Below are 18,935 nucleotides of genomic sequence, written 5' to 3'. Positions count from 1 at the left end.
CTAGAATTTATTAACAAAATAACACAAACGCAATATATAGCCATTAAATAAAAAATAACTCCAAACTCTAGTCTGTTGCAAAAATTACAAGTCAAGTCCCAGTCAAAGTCAGCTGTTGCTTAAGTCAAGCCCCAGTCAATTCATTATGAGAACAAGTCAATTTCAAGTCTTGTCATTGACATGAAAGTAAACTGTAAACTCGTCCGTTTCTATAATCAATAATTAACCAAAAAATAACACATACAGCAATCAAATAGTTTAATGTGCAAAATATTAGATAAATTTTAATGAAAAACAATTTTTTTTCAGTCAATTTTTATGGCTCACTTTTGACAAGGAAAAAAACATAGTTGGAACATGAAATTTTCACAACTGTTAAATACCCTCCCAAAGTTGTTTCTAATATAAAAAAAAATTGCCTAGGTTCTAAGGGGTGGTTTTTAGGGGGGTAAAACTGTCATTTTTTGTTAATTTTGGTTTTGAGCACTTTTCAGAGATGAAAAAATGTAAAAAAAATCTGATATATTTATGGATGATGGATACATGACATATACAATGCTAAGTAACAAAATTTTAAACATTAGCCATGAACTGTTTATCCGGGGGGTCAAACAGCACAACACTTTAGGAAATTTCAATGATATATTTACACTAGAAGGAAATGACATAAAAATCTGAAAATTTCACAAATGTTAGAGAACCATTTAAAGCTGATGTTAAAATAAACATTTTACCTCTTGAAAATAGGGGAGTATTTTAGGGGGGCAAAATTAAAATTCGGCCATTTTTGTGTTTAGAGGTGTCTAAAAAACTAAAGAAAACATTGTTAAATAGTTTTCAATTCTAAAGAAAAATTATAGGTTGCTTCACAGCAAAATTGTGACCTTCAACTCAAAATAATTAACCCATGGGGGAAAATAATTAACCAAAAATATAGAAATTAAAGTGATTTTTTGATGGAAAAAAAATTGCAAACAAAGTGGTGTACACTGCCTGGCAGATTTTTTATTTAAATTTGCGGCGGTAAAATATGTTGTTTTGTAAGAGCAATAAGTTAATTACTAAGACGAGACACTTTGCACAATGGATGTTGTACGCGCTGGACAAAAAAAGCACAGCAGGGAGCCAGCCGCTTCGCGGCCAGAATAAGGCAAGCGATATGAACAAATTCTGTATTGAAGGTTTTATGCCGCTAGATTAGAGTAGATAGCTGTAAAGAACTAAATCGAACACATCACACTATTGATTTTTGTCCCCAATTAGAGGCGTATAGGGGTGCAAGAAAAAATTGTCAAATATTTTTCAATTATGAAGACAAGTTATAGGTTTGCTTCGCAGCCAAATTTATATTAAGACCACTGGCAATCAATCTTGTAAAAGTGCACCATGTCCAACCTATAACACGCAACTTCGGGCCACATCCGCTTTTGCCTGCTAAAGCACCGAAACTGGAAGCACAACATTGGGAGTATATGGACACTGACAAATAAGACCCGTTGAAAGAATATAGAATAACCAAGGAATCACCCTGGTAAAGTATAGTGGAACTGCGCTATACCCCCCCTGGTATAATATAGTAGAACCGCGCTATAACCCCCTAGCAAAATATACAAAAACCGCACACCCTGTCTAGTTTTACTTTTATTTTTTTTTATTTTTATTTTTTTTAATATTTTGTATTGTGTACTTTATATTATATCTATTTTTTTTTCATTTTCCTTAACTTGTTTCTGCAAGCAAAAACAGATATGGGCCGAAAACTTCCCCACTTAAAATATGCCTTTGATGCAAAAGGGGTTCAAATGTGGCGTAGAATTTGGGGAATGATCGAAACATATATTTGATAAATAGAATTTACGCAGATAATGCGTATGGCCATTTTATAAGTTTTTGACCAGCTTACGTGTTTGAAAATCAAATATTATCATTCTCTTAAATACTAAAAATGGTTTAACGCCTATGGTTTGCTATACTTTTGCAAACTTTTACTCGGTAATTTTTTACCATGGCTTGGTCCGAGCAATCACTGTTCAAACAGGCTTTAAATCTGTAGTTTCAAACAATATGAAAAACACTATTATGTTCTCAATACGCAAACTATTAAATCGAAAGTTTTGCTAGATGTTTAGGCCTGATGTTGGTATGCTAGTTGGAGCAAGATGCACGACAGGTGCTAACAGAGAGGCGTAGACTGCCTCAAGATTTCGCATTTAAACTTGCGGCGGTAAATACACCCTATTGACACTTAATTATTAGGCGAAGCTTATCGCGAAGTAATTGGTCGCCCGAAAAAAAGCTAACGCCGCATTGAAAGCAAGCATTATAAATGAGTCGCCGATATTCTGCTTTGAACATCTCTACTCGCAATGCTTCCCTCCGTTAATTGTACGGTGGGTGAAACTTTATTCACGGCCTTACCTCTTTGTGTATTACCGCGACAATACGATGAAATACGATTTGGAGAATATTGGAAAAATCGTATTTGGAGAATATTTGCTATTTGCACCTGTTCTGTATGTTACTCCAATCCAACATATCAACACACAATTATAAGTTGTGTATAATAATATAATAACTTATGGCTTTGAAGCGAAAGGGGTTCAAATATGGCGTAGATTTTGGGAAATGATCGAAACATATATTTGATCAATAAAAATTTACGTAGATAATGCTTACGGCCATGTTATTACATTTTGGTCAGCTAGCATGTTTAAAAAGCCAATATTTTCATTCTCTCTAAATGATTTAACGTCTATGGTTTGCTATACTTTTTCCAACTTTTACTGGGTACATTTTTACCATGCCTTGGTCTGAGCAATCACTGTTGAAACAGAGTTTAAATCTGTAGTTTTGAGCAATATCCAAACACGTTTATGTGCCTAATAAGCCACGTTTTATATTGAAAGTTTTGTCAATTTAAATCCAATAAACGCAAGATTTATTTATTTATGACGCCATGTTATGACGTAGCTTTGTAACGTCGTCGTTAAGAATGCGTTAAACTTAAGGTTTTTGTTGTTGCGGCCCTTGTATAATTATATTTGTTTAGGCCTGGTGTTGATATGTTTGAATGGTTCAACAATTACAAACAGAGATGTGTACACTGCCTCCAGGATTCGCATTTAAATTTGCAGTGTTAAAACAGGCTTAAAATCTGTAGTTTCAAACAATATGAAAAACACTATTATATGCCTAATACGCAAACTATTAAATCGAAAGTTTTGCTAGTTGTTTAGGCCTGATGTTGGTATGTTGGTTGGAGCACCATGCACAACAGGTGCTAACAGAGAGGCGTACACTGCCTCAAGATTTCGCATTTAAATTTGCGGAGGTAAATACACCCTATTGCCACTTGATTATCAGGCGAAGCTTATCGCGAAGTAAATGGTCGTCCGAAAAAACGCTGACTCCGCTTTTGAAGCAAGCATTATAAATGTGTCGCCGATATTCTGCTTTGAACATCCCTACTCGCAATGCTTCCCTGCGTTAATTGCACGGTGGGTGAAAGTTTATTCACGGCCTTACCTCTTTGTGTATTAAAAATATGTAAAAACGTATTCGGAGAATATCTGCTATTTGCACCTGTTTCGTATGTGCTTCATTCCAACATATCAACACACAATTTTAAGTTGTGTAGGCCTGGTGTTGATATGTTGGATTGGTAACATGCGAAACAGGTGCAAAGAGAGAGAGGTGTATATTGCCACCAGATTTCGCATTTAAATTCGCGGCGGTAAAATATGTTGTTTTTTAAAAGCATTAAGTAAATTTACTAAAGAGAAGCCTCTTTTTAAAATGCAAAAAAAGTCGCACGCGCCCAGTTTTGGACGCGGCACAATGAAAGTCTTACGCGGGACAATAAAGCGCAGCAGGCGTCAAGTCGCTTCGTCACTTCACGAGCTGGACAAAGCAAGCGAATATGAACGAATTCTGTATGGAAGTTTTTCTGCTGCTAGATGGCAGTCGCTAGCTAAAGAGAGCTAAAACGCAATATTTCAGGTTTTTGTCCCCCAAGCAAAGGCCCCTGGGGGTGCAGCGTCATAAACCTCGACATTGCACCTTCATACCACTCTACGCCATGTCTGAAAATTTGAAAGTTCTACGATGTATACTTTTTCTATAAAGCTCCGGACAAAAATCGGTCTGAAACATTTTCGGGCAAAAACAAGATATGTCCCGAAAATAAATTTTCGGCCCATATAATAACCTCTATAGCAGCCGACTTGCCTTTGCGCTGTAAATGAATAGCAGGGTTTGACTTCAAGGTGTTGATATGGACGTAAAATGATGGTGGCACGTTTTGTGTTATCTACGGCTGATTTCTTTGTTCACAGAAACCTGATACGAAAAAACTGGGCAGAAAGTAGAAATCGTTATACAACAAATAGTTTTTGTAATACTTTAACCTAGCCAATAAAAAAAATACCAAGAATGCCGCTAACCTGTAAATGAGGGGTGGGCAACCTTTTTAATACGAGGACCAGTTAGGAAATGTAATGCTTACAGGAGGGCCGCACTTCAAGTAAACACTAATTTATATTTTCAGCTTTCACTAGAGCTGAAAATATCTAAAAACCAAAAATGGAAAAGCCCTTGCTGTAAATCAGCCCCCATGAAGTCTATATTCCTTAATAAGCTTGAGGACGTCAAAAAGTAATGTAATATGATGCTTGATCTTTAGTAATGGAAACTTGACGTGTGTAACTTTAATTAAGATCCAAAGTTGAATATTCTCTTATGTTAAACTACACTCTTAATCAATTAAATGAATTACGTTTAATCTTAGATACAGTTCAGCTCAGTAGATTGCTGTGTTTTCGGTACGTTAGAAATAATGCCTTTAGAAACGTTTAATTTTTTACTTGAAAAATCTCAAGAACCGCCGATGGACGCAATACATTTAAGGACTACTAACAATAATTAAATCAACCATGCGACAATTTATTTTGTTGTTGCGCAAAACGGAATCAAAATATTGATGACAAAGCACAACTGCCTTGAACAACAAGACGCCAAAGTCAACTTTAAGTTGTCAAGCTGTGATTGCTTAAAAGCAAGTTGTGCCAATTATCCTGATTATGCCCCAAGCATCCTTAGCTTTGCTGATTACAAAGTTGCAAGTCAATTTGGCGCACAGTTTTAAATTGCTTGTATTCACACATCTAGTGTAACTGGGATTCATGGTTACCTTGAAGAACTTGGTAGTTTCACTTCTCAACAGTTGAACTGTCTGTTAACGTTTAAAGCTTTTCTTTTGCACTTCAGTGAAGTTTTTAATTTTGAAAGAATGTGTAAGAACAACATGAACAGTTAAAAGAAAGCACCGTAAGTTGCCAGATCGGATGTATTTTCTTAAGGCTTTCAACGCGACTATGTTGTTTAAGCCTTAGTGTTTTAAAACACTAAATACATGATTACCATTTTATGTGTTAGCATTTACCGAATATTTGTTCATATACCTGCTATTTATAACTTTTTAACCTTCGAAATTTATTGAACAATTAAAGCATTATTTGGCAACTTGTTGCTCAATAGCGACATTACGTGGAAATTTGTGTATTTTTTGTCGCCAGGTGTCAGGCGCAGTCGGTAATTAATCTATTTAACTTTTCATAATACTTAACCCAAGGTTACTCCTAAAAATTCAACTGAGATAAACTTTTTTTTATTAGAAAGTCGTAAAAACATTTATTGTAAAAACCAAATCGACAAAATTAAAATTGAGCGCAAAACTTTGCTGGGAACACATATACGCAGCACAAAAAAATATTCTTAGCCATTATATCATTTGTTGCCGGTTAAATGTATTAAAATTTATTTAGTGTATCTTTGTAAAAAGTATATACCGTGAGTGCACCTGGATTTACTAAATCACTGATTAAATTCCGGATTCGTTTGAAACCCCGGATGATTTGAGCTTTTTGTGTTGAACACTGCTTAAAAAGACAACTGTGAAAATAAATCTTCACTAAATTTAGCCAAAATCAACTTTTGCTGGTATGCCGTGCATGTTTATCTTTGATTATTTAAAATAACTTTGTATGCCTTTTGCTGGTATGCCATGTAAATGCGGCATTAAAGACGAGTCCGTACCACTAGGATATTTGTTTATGGGTTTGAACAAAAACACATTTTAAGTTTCTTGTTGTAAATAGATTATGAATAAAGTGAACCTGGAGTTACAAAATTACTAATAAAATTTCAGATTCCCTGAACATGGATTATTTCGATGTTTGAAGATGGACTAAGAAGAAAACAAGTGTGGAAAGATATCTTCGCTGTCTTTAGCCAAAAGTAAGTTGTACAATATTGTTTTGCTTAAAAATAAAACTAAAGTTTTAGATTATCGGAACCAATACATGATCCAGAGCTAATTATACCGGCCAACACAAAATCCTTGCTTCCACCTTTTGTTTTCTCTACTTTTAACTAAATACTCAACATTCCAGACTCAGTTACCTTCGCTGTTGTTCAAGCGAATACTGCTGTCTGTGAATTGACGAACTGAACCGCAATATTGAGCTTAGTTTTATCGCTTTTATCTTCACTAGAATTGACATACTGATGATGACATGAGGTATTGCTGAAAGGTCTGTAAACTGCGAAAAGGTGATTTTATGGAATATTTTGGCTTTAATATTTTTATTAACCGTGAGCTAGTTAACCCAATGGCCAAGTGGTTCTGCTGAGGTTAATCATTACTTAACGTTTGGTCGCTGACCGCTGTTAGAAACTCTTAAATGTTTCATTTCGCTGATTTGAGGTTTAAATCGAGTTGAGTTGACTGGTTCGTCAAAAACTATAATTTTAAAGTTAAATAATCACTATGACGTTTAAACTAATTTTGTTAATGTATTTGGAAACCCTAATGCTTTTGTACAATAATACATACAACTAATGTTAAACGGGAAAATGTTGCCCTTTGTGTTATTTATTTACTCTGCGAATGTCTTGAATTTTCTGTTTTTCAAACCATGTCGACTTTGTGCTAACGACCTTCTCGAATTTTAAGCTAAAACACTTTCGGAAGTAAACAATCTCCCGCAGACAATAAAATGTAAGAGAAAGATTCTTGCTTTCGTATCAATAATGTTAAGATTGTTTATGAAAACAGGTATAAAACATAAAATCATGTCTTAAAATTTTACAGAAATATATATTACACCTTATGAATAGCCATCATTAGTTCATTAGTTTCTTTCATTTTAGGAAATGATTTTAAGTTATATCTGATTTTATAAACAGTCTTTAACATCCTTTTCGAATGTTTTAGAAAAAAAATCCGCAACCGTGTAGTAATGTAATACACCACATTCAGTGAATCGGTTGGGACACGTAAAAAATAAAAATGTAGATTACAATTAAAAATAAATTCAACCTGTTGAATATTCCACACGCATATTGTTGCCAATTAGTAAACCTCTAAACAGCTGAAAGTGAACTACGATTAAAATTGCGAAATCACGAATTTCTAATACATAGAATTGACAAAATAGTTCAGTAAGATTGTGCAAGAGTAAAAGTTTGTAAAAAAAGTTTTTGTGTTTTTTGCGTCATCAGAGAAAAATTAAAATTCATTCATAACAAAAACAAATTCGCCAAACGTTGTATACAATGCTTTAGTGGAAAGAAAAGTCTGTAACATTTAGTAACATTTTAGGAAAAAGACAATGATAGGTATTTTTATAAGCAGGGGGGCCACGAGCATCGAGAGCTTTTCAAAGGAGACCACAAAGCATAAAAGGTGGGGAATAACTGATCTAAATAAATATGTAATTGTTTTAGGAACTGTAAGCATGATGTTCAAACCAAAAAGTAAAAGTATAAAGTTATTAATTAAATTTAAAAAGACAAAATAGGGTTAATAAGAAAAACATATCTATCGGTTCTCAATTTACTAATTTTGAATAATGGGGACGAGCGCCTGTGCAAGCAATACCTTCTATGTTACAGCTAATAACTGGTATTTTAAGAAACATAGCATTGTACTTTAAACATGTGCATTATAGTATTGGTATGTTGGTATTAGATTTCTGGATTAGTAACAAAGATTTTGGGGAAACATTTAGTAACATTTAGGGAAATCGATAATAAATGTATGTTGCTCTTTTTTTCTTGGAAATCTAAACATTGCCTGAAAAATTGCACACTGTTAGTTGTTTCTTTGCACACTTGCGTAACAGCCATGGTTTCCAATTTCACGAAGGTTGACTCCTCTTTTCATCTTTATGTAACCTTGGTCTCCCCAATCCACTCCCCAACTGTGGAAAGATATACAACTGGCATTACTCCCTGAAATATCGTATTATTATTTATTTCACCGTAAGCTATCGTGGATTTACAGTATGCCGATCAATGATGCAAGTAAAGCAGGCTAGAACAACAACTAGCCTGTGGTGAGGTTCGAACTCACGATCCCGGTCATACTGCCGGTAACGTCGCTTTACCAACTGAACTTACACAGGCTCACAAGGAAGCAAGTCGAGAAACAACCATAGCACAGTTGCCTGCTGTATCCTGTATGTAAAACTATAACCTATGGTGAGGTTCGAACTAACTACCAGCGGCCATACCATCGCTCAACCATCTGAGCTGCACAGGCTCAGAGAAGCTTTCATTGTTGTTTATTATGTTCATTAAATAAATAGATAGACCATATACACAAGTGTGTTTACACGTTGTGGGGCGCCGAAAATTTGTACAACAAATATTAATTGCAAAGAAAGTGTGCTGTTTGTTTTCTGCGTATATAATTGAAAACATACACATATAGGTAAACAAACTCTGTGTTCTTTAGCGTTAGCCCTTTCTGAAGTCGCTTTTTGCTTTTCTAGTAGACCGGTATTACCGTAGGTAGTCAGTTCGAACCTCGCCGCAGGTTAGTTGTTTTACTGTAAAATGTTTTTTGCTTATAAGGTAGGATTTAAAATATTTCTATTCCACCTGTTCTTGATGATCCAGTATTTTACCCCACTTTCTGTGGTTCCGTATCCAACAACCAGCACACAATGCCAGTTTTCTGTGTTTGGACAAGCATTGTCGTACACATCTGCCTCTAATAAATAATTTTGCATTACAACTAGATGTTGCCTCATTCAAGGAATTGTTTAAAATAAGCTCTGAACCACACTAAGCTGTAAAACTTGAAAATGTTATCATTTTTTAGATCGGTGCTTCCCAACCAGTGTGTCGCCAAGCATTTCTGAATGTTACAGTTTTTTATTAGATCGGGAAAATGTTGCATTAAGCAATATTTGTGCAACAAATATGCAACAATATCGCAAATACGTAACAATTAGATGTGTTGTGACCTATTTAAGTAAGTACGCCAGTAGTAAAGATGTACGTTTTATGTTACAATCATATCTCATTGCGGGTCGTACAATTAAAACTTGCATGAAAAGTGGGCCGCGGACTGAAAATGGTTGGGAAGCTCTGCTTTAGATTATACCAAGTTATGTGTACTTACTTGTTGCATTGTCCAGCAATTTAAAGTCTTCGGGTATGTTAACACCAACAGCAACTGGACAAAAGTACTCAACGATCGTCCCCATCTGAGTTTCATTGTAGATTTGCCAATGATCCTTCACTTTAACCTCAACGTGCTTGTCTGTTTGACACGATTCTTTCTAAAAAAAATACCATTTTGTTTCCTATTTTTGCTTGTTCAATAAAATCTCGTTTTACTGGTGTTTTAAGCGTTTTGGTAGAACGTTTACTCGAACGGTGAAGTATCACACAATTAACGTATACCTTTCCATTGTACGGATAGTTGTGCTGGGTAGCTAATCCTCTCTTTGCATATTCGAAGCAATTTCCTACATTCCCTTCCCCCGGAATATTATCAGAGCAATCAATAAGCTGCTGAACGCTCAGATCCACAAGTTTCTCATTTACTTTTGCGTGTTGAGCTTCAAGAACACCGGCCTGAAAGAATATGAATTGCATTTGCTGGGACTGTTATTTTCAGTCACTAGTTGGGACTTTAAGTACGTCGGTCGTTTTTCAAAACTTCTGTTAGGATCACATTGATTTCACATGCTAATCGTTGCCTTGCGTGAAGAACTATTTTATGTTGTAACGATGCTTGCTTCTTCATGTTATTGTCCAAAACAGTCGTATTTGTTCCATTTTTACTTACGGCTGCAAACGCGTAGCAGGTTTTGTGAGGATTCTGGTTCTTTACAGATGTAACCATGTCCTTAGTGCGGTAGTCGATTCCTGGTGGTGGTGGACGCAAATCATCAGGAAACGCCCTCGCCTGCGTAAAGCACTTGGTCAATGGTTAAAAGTTCAACAGAGAAATATTTTGACCCAAACAGGCAAAAAAAAGACATAAACGAGAAGGATTTGTTTTAGAAAGCACTTTTTCACTTCTGATCGCACAACCTCGCCAAAACAGCTCGGCTTAAAATAGTTAACACAACAGTTCACTCAAAGCCTTACTGTTGTCTGGCGTGCTGCAATGGGCTTGCCCTGAGAGCAGACTTGGACAACTAGATTTATTTTAGCTTTTTAAAATTAGATTAGAATTACAGAGCATTTTAGTTTTTCTAAATTAGATTAAAATTTGAATTACCGAATTCCTAAAAAAACAAATTTCAACTAGAATTTGATCTAGAATCACATTTAATTATTTACAACCAATTTAATTTAATCGCAATTTATTTTTCAGAAATGTGAAGGGTAAATATGTGTGTGATAATTTTTCAGCCTTTTTATGCTTTTTAGAATGTAAAAATTACCTACAACTCGTTCCAACCAAAGAGTTTTAATTGAAATTCTGTGTTTCAACTGAGTGACTAAAAATGCCGTTTGACAAAGTAGCAGTTTTGGAAAAATCCGAACTACATTAGAACTAGAATTAGAGCAAACAAGCAATTCATAAATTAGATTAGATTAGAATAAGCCGTATTTTGCTCTAATTCAATGAATTAGAAAACTAGAATTATCTAGTTGTCCAAGTCTGCCTGAGAGTCCCATGCCCTCCCAAATAGAGTAAAAATTATACAAAAATAGTTAGATAAAATGTAACGACACTACACCGACCCGGATAAATCGAAACGTTATGTATGCCCTTTCTCGCCGGTTCTAGTTTGATCTTTTTGAATAGGCGCACCTGGAATAAAGCTTGCCAACGCATTATTGGTGACCCCGACGTGATTATAAATTTTCAGCTCATGAACTTACTCTGATTGGTATGCTTCGGACTGGAAATGCTTGTGGAAGAACTTTACTTGTTGTTCGTCCTAGACCTAGATTAAATGCAGATTGTTTTTCTTGAGGTGGACGAGTCTCCAGCGGCGGATCCTAATAAAAGTTTACATAAAAAACTTTTGTTCAAATATAATTTTGATACTTTTGTGCACAACAGCATGCTGCCGTTCTAGTTCATGTTTCTATAAGCAGATACATGAACGGCATTGTACATATCTTGTACAGATTCATTCCAATTAAGATACTTATGATGATTTTAGCAGCGAAATATATTTATGGTATAACATTCAAACAAACTGATTTTCGGTTGACGAAGTTCTTTTCTTGGCTTATTCTTTATTTTGTGCTGTTATAGTTTTCCTTACATACGGAAACAAAATAATACATATACTATGTTGTTGAGTTTAGTAAAGCATATGGTTACCAGACTTCCCCAACCATGCCTTTAGTGCGGTGGTCGATTACTGGTGATGGTGAACGCAAAACATGCGCACCATGGCAATTACGAGCTTCAGGCTGGACAGAGCAGTTGTCAATGGAAACTATATACACTTCGTTATTCTCCCGCCCATGTGGGTGGGAGTATAATAAGAATGTTTATTTAAACGACAATGTCGACACCATTTCTTTACAACAACGATTTGTGACAAAATCGGTCTCTTTTCGTTAAAAGATAAATAGTGGAAAACGGAAAATTAAGCATGTTGCACGAATGACCCTAACAGTAAAAAGAGAATTATTTTTAACCAAACAGCTAAAAAAGTGTCAAAAAAGCGAGCAGGATTACTTTTAAAAGGTATTTTTTTTATTGAGATTTGCCATTTTTGAAAAGCGGCATCACTTCACATCGCACAACCTCGCCAAAACATCTTGCTTAAAATAGTTAAACCAACAGTTCACTCAAAGTCTTCTGGTGTTTGGCGTGCTACAATGGGCCTGAACTATTTTATGTTGATACGATGCTTAATTCTTCATGTTATTGTTTCGAAGCAGTCCTGTAGGTTTTATTTCCACTTACGGCTGCAAACGCGTAGCAGGTTTTGTGAGGATTCTGGTTCTTTACAGATGTAACCATGCCCTTAGTGCGGTAGTCGATTACTCGTGGTGGTGGACGCAAATCAACCACGCCAGGAAGGTCAATACGAGCTTCACGCTGAACAGAGCATTTGTCAATGGAAACTATAAACACTTTATTCTCTCGCCCAAGTGGGTGGGAGTCTAATAAGAATGTTTATTTAAACGACAATGTCGACAACTATTTGTGATAAATCGGTCTCTCTGACGTTCTGTTCGTTAAAAGATACATAGTGGAAAACGGGAAATTAAGCATGTTGCACGAATGACCCTAACAGTAAAAAGAGATTTATTTTTAGCCAAACAGACAAAAAAGTGTCAAAAAAGTGAGCAGGATTACTTTTAAAGGTATTTTTTTTATTGAGATTTGCCATTTTTGAAAAGCGGCATCACTTCACATCGCACAACCTCGCCAAAATATCTCGCTTAAAATAGTTAAACCAACAGTTCACTCAAAGTCTTCTGGTGTTTGGCGTGCTACAATGGGCTTGCCCTGAGAGTACTTTGCGCTTCAAAAAGAGTAAAATTCTACTATATTTACGGTGTGATTGCTACAATCGTTTTTTTGAATCCCGCTTTGACAAAAATAGTTAGATAAAATGTAAGGACACTACACCGACCCGGATATATCGAAACATTATGTATGCCTTTTCTCGCCGGTTCTAGTTTGGTCTTTTTGAATAGGCGCACCTGGAATAAAGCTTGCCAACGCATTATTGGTGACCCCGACGTAATAATAAATTTTCAGCTCATGAATTTACTCTGATTGGTATGCTTCGGGCTGGAAATGCTTGTGGAAGAACTTTACTTGTTGTTCGTCCTAGACCTAGATTAAATGCAGATTGTTTTTCTTGAGATGGACGAGTCTCCAGCGGCGGATCCTAATAAAAGTTTACATAAAAAACTTTTGTTTAAATATAATTTTGATACTTTTGTGCACAACAGCATGCTGCCGTTCTAGTTCATGTTTCTATAAGCAGATACATGAACGGCATTGTACATATCTTGTACAGATTCATTCCAATTAAGATACTGATGATGATTTTAGCAGCGAAATATATTTATGGTATAACATCCAAACAAACTTATTTTCGGTTCACTAAGTTCTGTCCTTGGTTTATTCTTTATCTTGGACTTTTATCTTTTTCCTTACATACGAAGACTACCGTTTTCGGAAACAAAAGAATATATACCTATATTTTTCACAGGGGCAAGGCCCCCTCAAAAAAAATTATAAATATTGTACTCTGAATAATTTGTTTTCTACCATTTAGGAGCAGTACCACAACAGTCGATCACAGGCATGCCACACCTGAATTGTCATGCACTGTTACGTCACAAACGATGTAGTTATTATTACCTACGTTTGCTATCCTTATTAATGTAGTTTTACTACTGTTTACATATTTGTTTTTGCTCTTTGAATGGTTTTTAAGTATTGCGTTAAAACTCAATCAGTTGCTGCTCGAAACGGTCTGCTAGCATATTTATTTGTGTTCGATATGCAGCTCATACAATGCAAAAGCTAAACCAAAAAAGTTTAAACTTTTTGCCCCCCTAAAAAAACATTTTTCGGCTGTCTACGCCACTGTACATATGCGTCAACAATTAGGTTTATGCCAAACGAACATATATTACTGCAACAAATAAAAACATGTTATAATGCAAATTTAAACATGTTCATTCTGCTGTATAAACAAAGTTCATTCTGCTTTAAACGAAAAATTGCTTTTTTAACTATTTTTTTATAAAATGTCTTGTATTTTTGCCTAAAGAATTCCATACAATATTTCAGCCTTTGACTCTTCAGTCATAACTAACTTTAGCAAGTTTGTTTGGGTCCTAACTTAGGGCTTGATTTGTTAAATTTAGTACATAGATAGTCGATGTGTCGAAATTATAGCGTAAAACACAGATTTATTGCTCCATTTACCTCTACAGCAAACTTGTTCATCCCAAGTTGATAGGAAACCAGACCCTGGTCGTACTTTAGGTTGTGAGCTGTCACTTTAGCAAGAGTTGCTTCCCACACTCGCTTCTTCTCTGCATCTTCTTCTTTCGAGTAGCTCTTTCCTGACGAAAGGAATGAATTATTTTACGAAAAGCTGTGTAAATATTATAGCCTGTCACTTGAGCCAAGATTGGCTATTCTGTGGGGTAGCGGGCTAAAGAGTTTTTTTGATCGGCTGTTTCTTGTCTAACCCGCCCTCTACCCCCAAAAAGAATAAATAGCACACACAGCGCGTAAATTATGGTTTTTGTTCAATGCAACGGACAGATTGCAAAATACGTGCGCCTCTTTCAAGACGAGGTAAAAGCTTGTGAATTCGCAATGCCAGCAACATAGCGCAAAATATCTTGTGTCACTTGAAGGTAGAATTGCATACGTAAACAAAACAGGCAGGGCTTTTAAAAAAACATATATAGACCGAGTCTGCTGCTTTAGTTTAACTGTTGTGAAAGAGGATTAAACAGATCGTGTATTTTGTCAAAACAAACGTCATGATTTCTGCTGGTTTGATATAACTTTGCTCGAAACTTTGACCACCTGAAAGCGCCTGGAACATAGTAGATTTTATACTACATAGCCTGGCACATTGTAGATTTTATACTACATAGTTTGGCACATAGTAGATTGGTTTATAAGCGCTGCACATACATTCAATTATGAATTTAGAGTATACAACAAAGAAAGAACTACAAACATGACGATACAACTTTTGGGAGCAGAACATCGTTTAATCTGCTGTTATTAACTTCATTCCAAATCCTTTTAAAATATGAAGTAAACGTAATATACTTCATTTTTTGTTTTGTCAGCTAAATACCATATTCCTGTTTCCATGACTCCCATGTAATGCTGCTTGATTGCTGTGTTGCCATGATTACTGCTTGGCTTAAAACTTGCATAAAACAGGAACACTGCTGTACGCTGGCGCCAGGAAGTGTTACAACTGTTGTTAAAACCGTAGGCGTTATCTCAGAAGGAGCTGTCTGAATTGTTCCCACTTAGTTTCAATGACGCATATCAATGGTACATATCTAACTGCTACCTCCAACCACTATACATTCATATGGTCTTATATCAAAGACGTGATTATTATAGTTAGCCTCAAACCATGCCTTTACTTTATACTGAACAACAACAGTATTACGTCAGTTGTGGGAAAATAAAGTTGTCTCTTTGCTGTCACCAAGCGGGCATACCGTGCATTGCAAAAAATACATTTAATTGCTTAATCTTTCACAGAAATATTTACGCTCTAAGTTCATAAGTTGATTTTAATGTCAAATTTTATTTGCCACATTTGTCCACTTTTGTGTTGTAGAGTATTTGTATTGGAACGTTTGCAGTAATTAGCTGGACAAGATGGCGACTTGGCGCAGAAAACTGGAACGGCATCTAATTCTAATTCTAATCTAATTTGAGAATTGAATGTGCACCAATTCTAGTTCTAATCTAATTCGAATTTTACCCAAAAACTTAGCATTCGCTTTCTTATTAGAATATTTTTCAATTTAAATTAAATTCATTGTGTAATTTTTTTTATACATATGTGTTATGTATATAAGAGGTGCTGCTTTGTTGCAGAACAACTTCAAACAACGCAAATTTATTTGGAAGAAACACACTATAGCTTTGTTAAGATTTTCAATAGAAATTTTACCTATATGGCTCGTTCCCACTTTTATAAACTGTAACTTGCTTGTTCGTCTGCTCTCAAGTAAGTTGGTTCAAATGGTGCTTGTCGCTTGTAGCATATTCATAAAAATAACATGTATAAATAAACTCTTAATAGGTATTTAAGAAAGTAAAATCATTAAAAGCATTACCGTACATTTATTTAAATAAAATCCCGGTTGCTCTAAAAGAAGAAATGTGGGTGTTGATATGGATGTAATGACGAAATGACGGTGTTACGTTTTATGTTATCGATGGGTTTTGCTGCTTTCTTTGTTCACAGAAACCTGATGCGGAAAAACTCTGTGAGAAATGTCCTCTTACCACAGCGACAGAAAGTATGCTTGTACAACAATTAGTGTCCATGATATGGTTTTGCTTGACCACTCAAACCAGTAAAAATAGTTATCATTTGGCGGAAGTCAAAAAGTTAGGTAATCTTATTCTTGATCTTTCGTTATGGAAACATAACGTGTGTAACTTTAATTAAGATCCAAATTTGAATATGCTCTTAATCAATTCAATGAATTACGTTCAATCTTAGTTACAGTTCCGATCAGTAAATTGCTGTGTTTTCAGGGCGCTAGAAATAATGCCTTTACGAATACAAGTTTACAAATCTCAAGAACCGCCGATGGAGGCAATAGATTTAAGGACGACTAATAATAATTAAATCAACCATGCGTCAATTTATTTTGTTGTTGGACAAAACGGAACCAAAACATTGATGACAAAGCAACTGCCTTGAACAACTCGAAAAAAAAGGTAAACTTAAATTGTCAAGCCGTAATTGCTTGAAAGCAAGTTGTGCAAATTGTCCTGATTATGCCCCAAGCATCCTTAGCTTTGCTGATTACAAAGTGGCAAGTTATTTCGGTTTTTAATTACTTGTATTACTGTACAAAAGTGTACATGCTAGCTACAGCACAAGTTTTGTACTTAAGTAAAGATAAGTGGACTTGCTATAGCCTTAACTAAAACCAATTGGTATCATCCATAACTAACCGGTATATGCTGTTAGTATAAAAGTTGTTTCAGTGAAGTATTATTGAGATTACATTCTTTAAAATTACTAGTTTTAGCTTACTTGTATTCACACAGTCAAAGTAACTTGGTTCATTCTTACCTTGCTGTTGGTAGTTTAATTTCTCAACAGTTAAACTGCCAGTTTAATGTTTAAAGCCTTTCTTTTGCTCTTTGGTTAAGTTTTCAAGTTTAAAAGAAGGTGTAAGAACAACCTAATTATTTACAAGACTGCACCGTAAGTTGCTAGATCGGATATATTTGCTCATAGCACATGTGTTTGAATAACGCGATTATTTTGTGTAAGACTTAAACTTGTTACCTGTTGTTGTGTTTTAAACACAATATACATGATTACCATTTTATGTGTCAGCATTTACCGCATATTTGTTCATATCCCTGTTATTTATAACTTTTTAACCTTTTCGATTTATTGAACAAGTAAAGCATTATTTGGCAACTTTTTTGCTCAATAGCGACATTTCGTGGAAATTTGTATATAAATTGTTTTCCGCCAGGTGTTAGGCGCAGTCGGTTGATAATTCGATTTAGTTCTTCCTTATACTTAACCCAAAGTTAATCCTAAAAATTTAAATTGTAGATTAACTTAAGGCTCAAGAAAATAACAATAAAACGAATATACTTTTACTAGAAAGTTAAAAAACATACTTTGTTGTTAAATCAGCCCAACAAAATTAAAATTTAGCTCAAAACTTTTTTGGGATCCCAAAGAGACGCAGCAGTACAAAGACACGTAATCATTATATTATTTGTTTGCGTCTACAAATATAAACACTTTTTAGTTGTCGTAAAAAGTTTATATTGTGAATGCACCTGGGTTTACTAAATTAATAACTAATTCTCAAATTTGTCTAAAACCCCGGATGATTTCAGCTTGTTATGTTGAACAATGCTTAAAAGACAACTGTGAAAATCAATCTTTAGTAAGTTTAGCCAAAATCAACTTTTGCTTGCATGCCATGTATGTTTTATATTTGATTTTTTGAAATAAGCTTGTATGACTTTTGCGTGTGTTAAAAACGAAAACATTAAAAACCAATCCTAACCACTATAATATTTGTTTATTAGTTTAAATAAAAACATATTTAAGCTTATTGTTGTAAATAGATTATGGATAAAGTGCACCTGGAGTTATTAAATCACAGATAAAATTTCAGATTCTTTGAACAAACGGATTATTTCGGTGTGTGAAGATTGAATGCTGAGAAAACAAGTGTGGAAGGATATCTTCGCTCTTTGCAGCCAAAAGTAAGTTGCAGACTAGTGTGTTGCTTAAATACTAAGAAGTTCGATATTATCGAAGCGATGCCCGATCCAGGTGATAGTATCGGTAGTTGTACGATATTTGGTGGTATCGCTGCCGATCAGATACAAAATTACCGTGGTTTTGACATAAGTTCTGTGATCAACTGTAGCATTTTAAATCAGACAAATTGAGTTACCAGAAAAAATGGTAATTGTCAACTATAGTAACTAAATAAAAAAAACAGATCCTCTTTTAATTATATTTTTCCCCGACGTTTCGGCAACCTATTGACCTTCAGGATGAATTGGCTATTTTAGATTGAAATTACGACTGGTAACAAAAGCTTATATAAAGTCACTAAACTTTGTAAAGCTAGTAGTTTCAAGGTGTGTGCGGCGCCTGGTCAAAACGTATTTCCAGATTATAACGACCAACACAAAATCGTTGCTTCCGCTTTTCGTTTTCTCTACTTTTAACTAAATACTCAACACCCCAGACACAGTTACCTTCGCTGTTGTTCAATCGAATACTGCTATCTGTGAATTGACGAACCGAACCGAAATATTGGCAAACACATTAAGGTTAGACATCCCAATGACCAAGTAGTTCTGCTAAGGTTAATCATTACTTAACTTTTGGTCGATGTTAAAAACTCTTAAAATGCTTTATTTT

The 18,935-nt window shown here is 35.0% G+C and overlaps 1 protein-coding gene across 1 annotated transcript; it reads right to left on the bottom strand.

Moving 5' to 3' along the window:
- Positions 1–8,152: 8,152 nt before the first annotated feature.
- Positions 8,153–15,174, bottom strand: LOC146138894 (cathepsin L-like proteinase). Its single transcript, XM_083394726.1, has 10 exons — positions 15,120–15,174; positions 14,225–14,364; positions 13,053–13,172; positions 12,236–12,370; positions 11,191–11,310; positions 10,142–10,261; positions 9,754–9,927; positions 9,470–9,629; positions 8,944–9,055; positions 8,153–8,261 (listed from the first exon to the last, which is right to left on the bottom strand). Exons 1-10 carry the CDS (start codon positions 15,172–15,174, stop codon positions 8,153–8,155), a joined length of 1,245 nt encoding a protein of 414 aa, XP_083250852.1.
- Positions 15,175–18,935: the final 3,761 nt, after the last annotated feature.

Source organism: Ascidiella aspersa, chromosome 7, assembly GCF_963924565.1.
Source record: "Ascidiella aspersa chromosome 7, kaAscAspe10.2, whole genome shotgun sequence".
Taxonomy (NCBI): Eukaryota; Metazoa; Chordata; class Ascidiacea; order Phlebobranchia; family Ascidiidae; genus Ascidiella; species Ascidiella aspersa.
The sequence above is the reverse complement of the archived record's forward strand: the minus strand, read 5'-3'. Positions and strand labels throughout refer to the sequence as shown.

Bases quoted from the DNA above. Each gene is read 5' to 3' on its own strand.
- LOC146138894 (XM_083394726.1), bottom strand. From the start codon at position 15,174: ATGGCAACACAGCAATCAAGCAGCATTACATGGGAGTCATGGAAACAG. The intron at 11,311-12,235 runs GTAAGTGGAAAT...AACTTTTATTAG, and splicing joins CCTGCTACGCGTTTGCAGCC to GATCCGCCGCTGGAGACTCG. The intron at 9,630-9,753 runs GTATACGTTAAT...TATTTTTTTTAG, and splicing joins ACTATCCGTACAATGGAAAG to AAAGAATCGTGTCAAACAGA.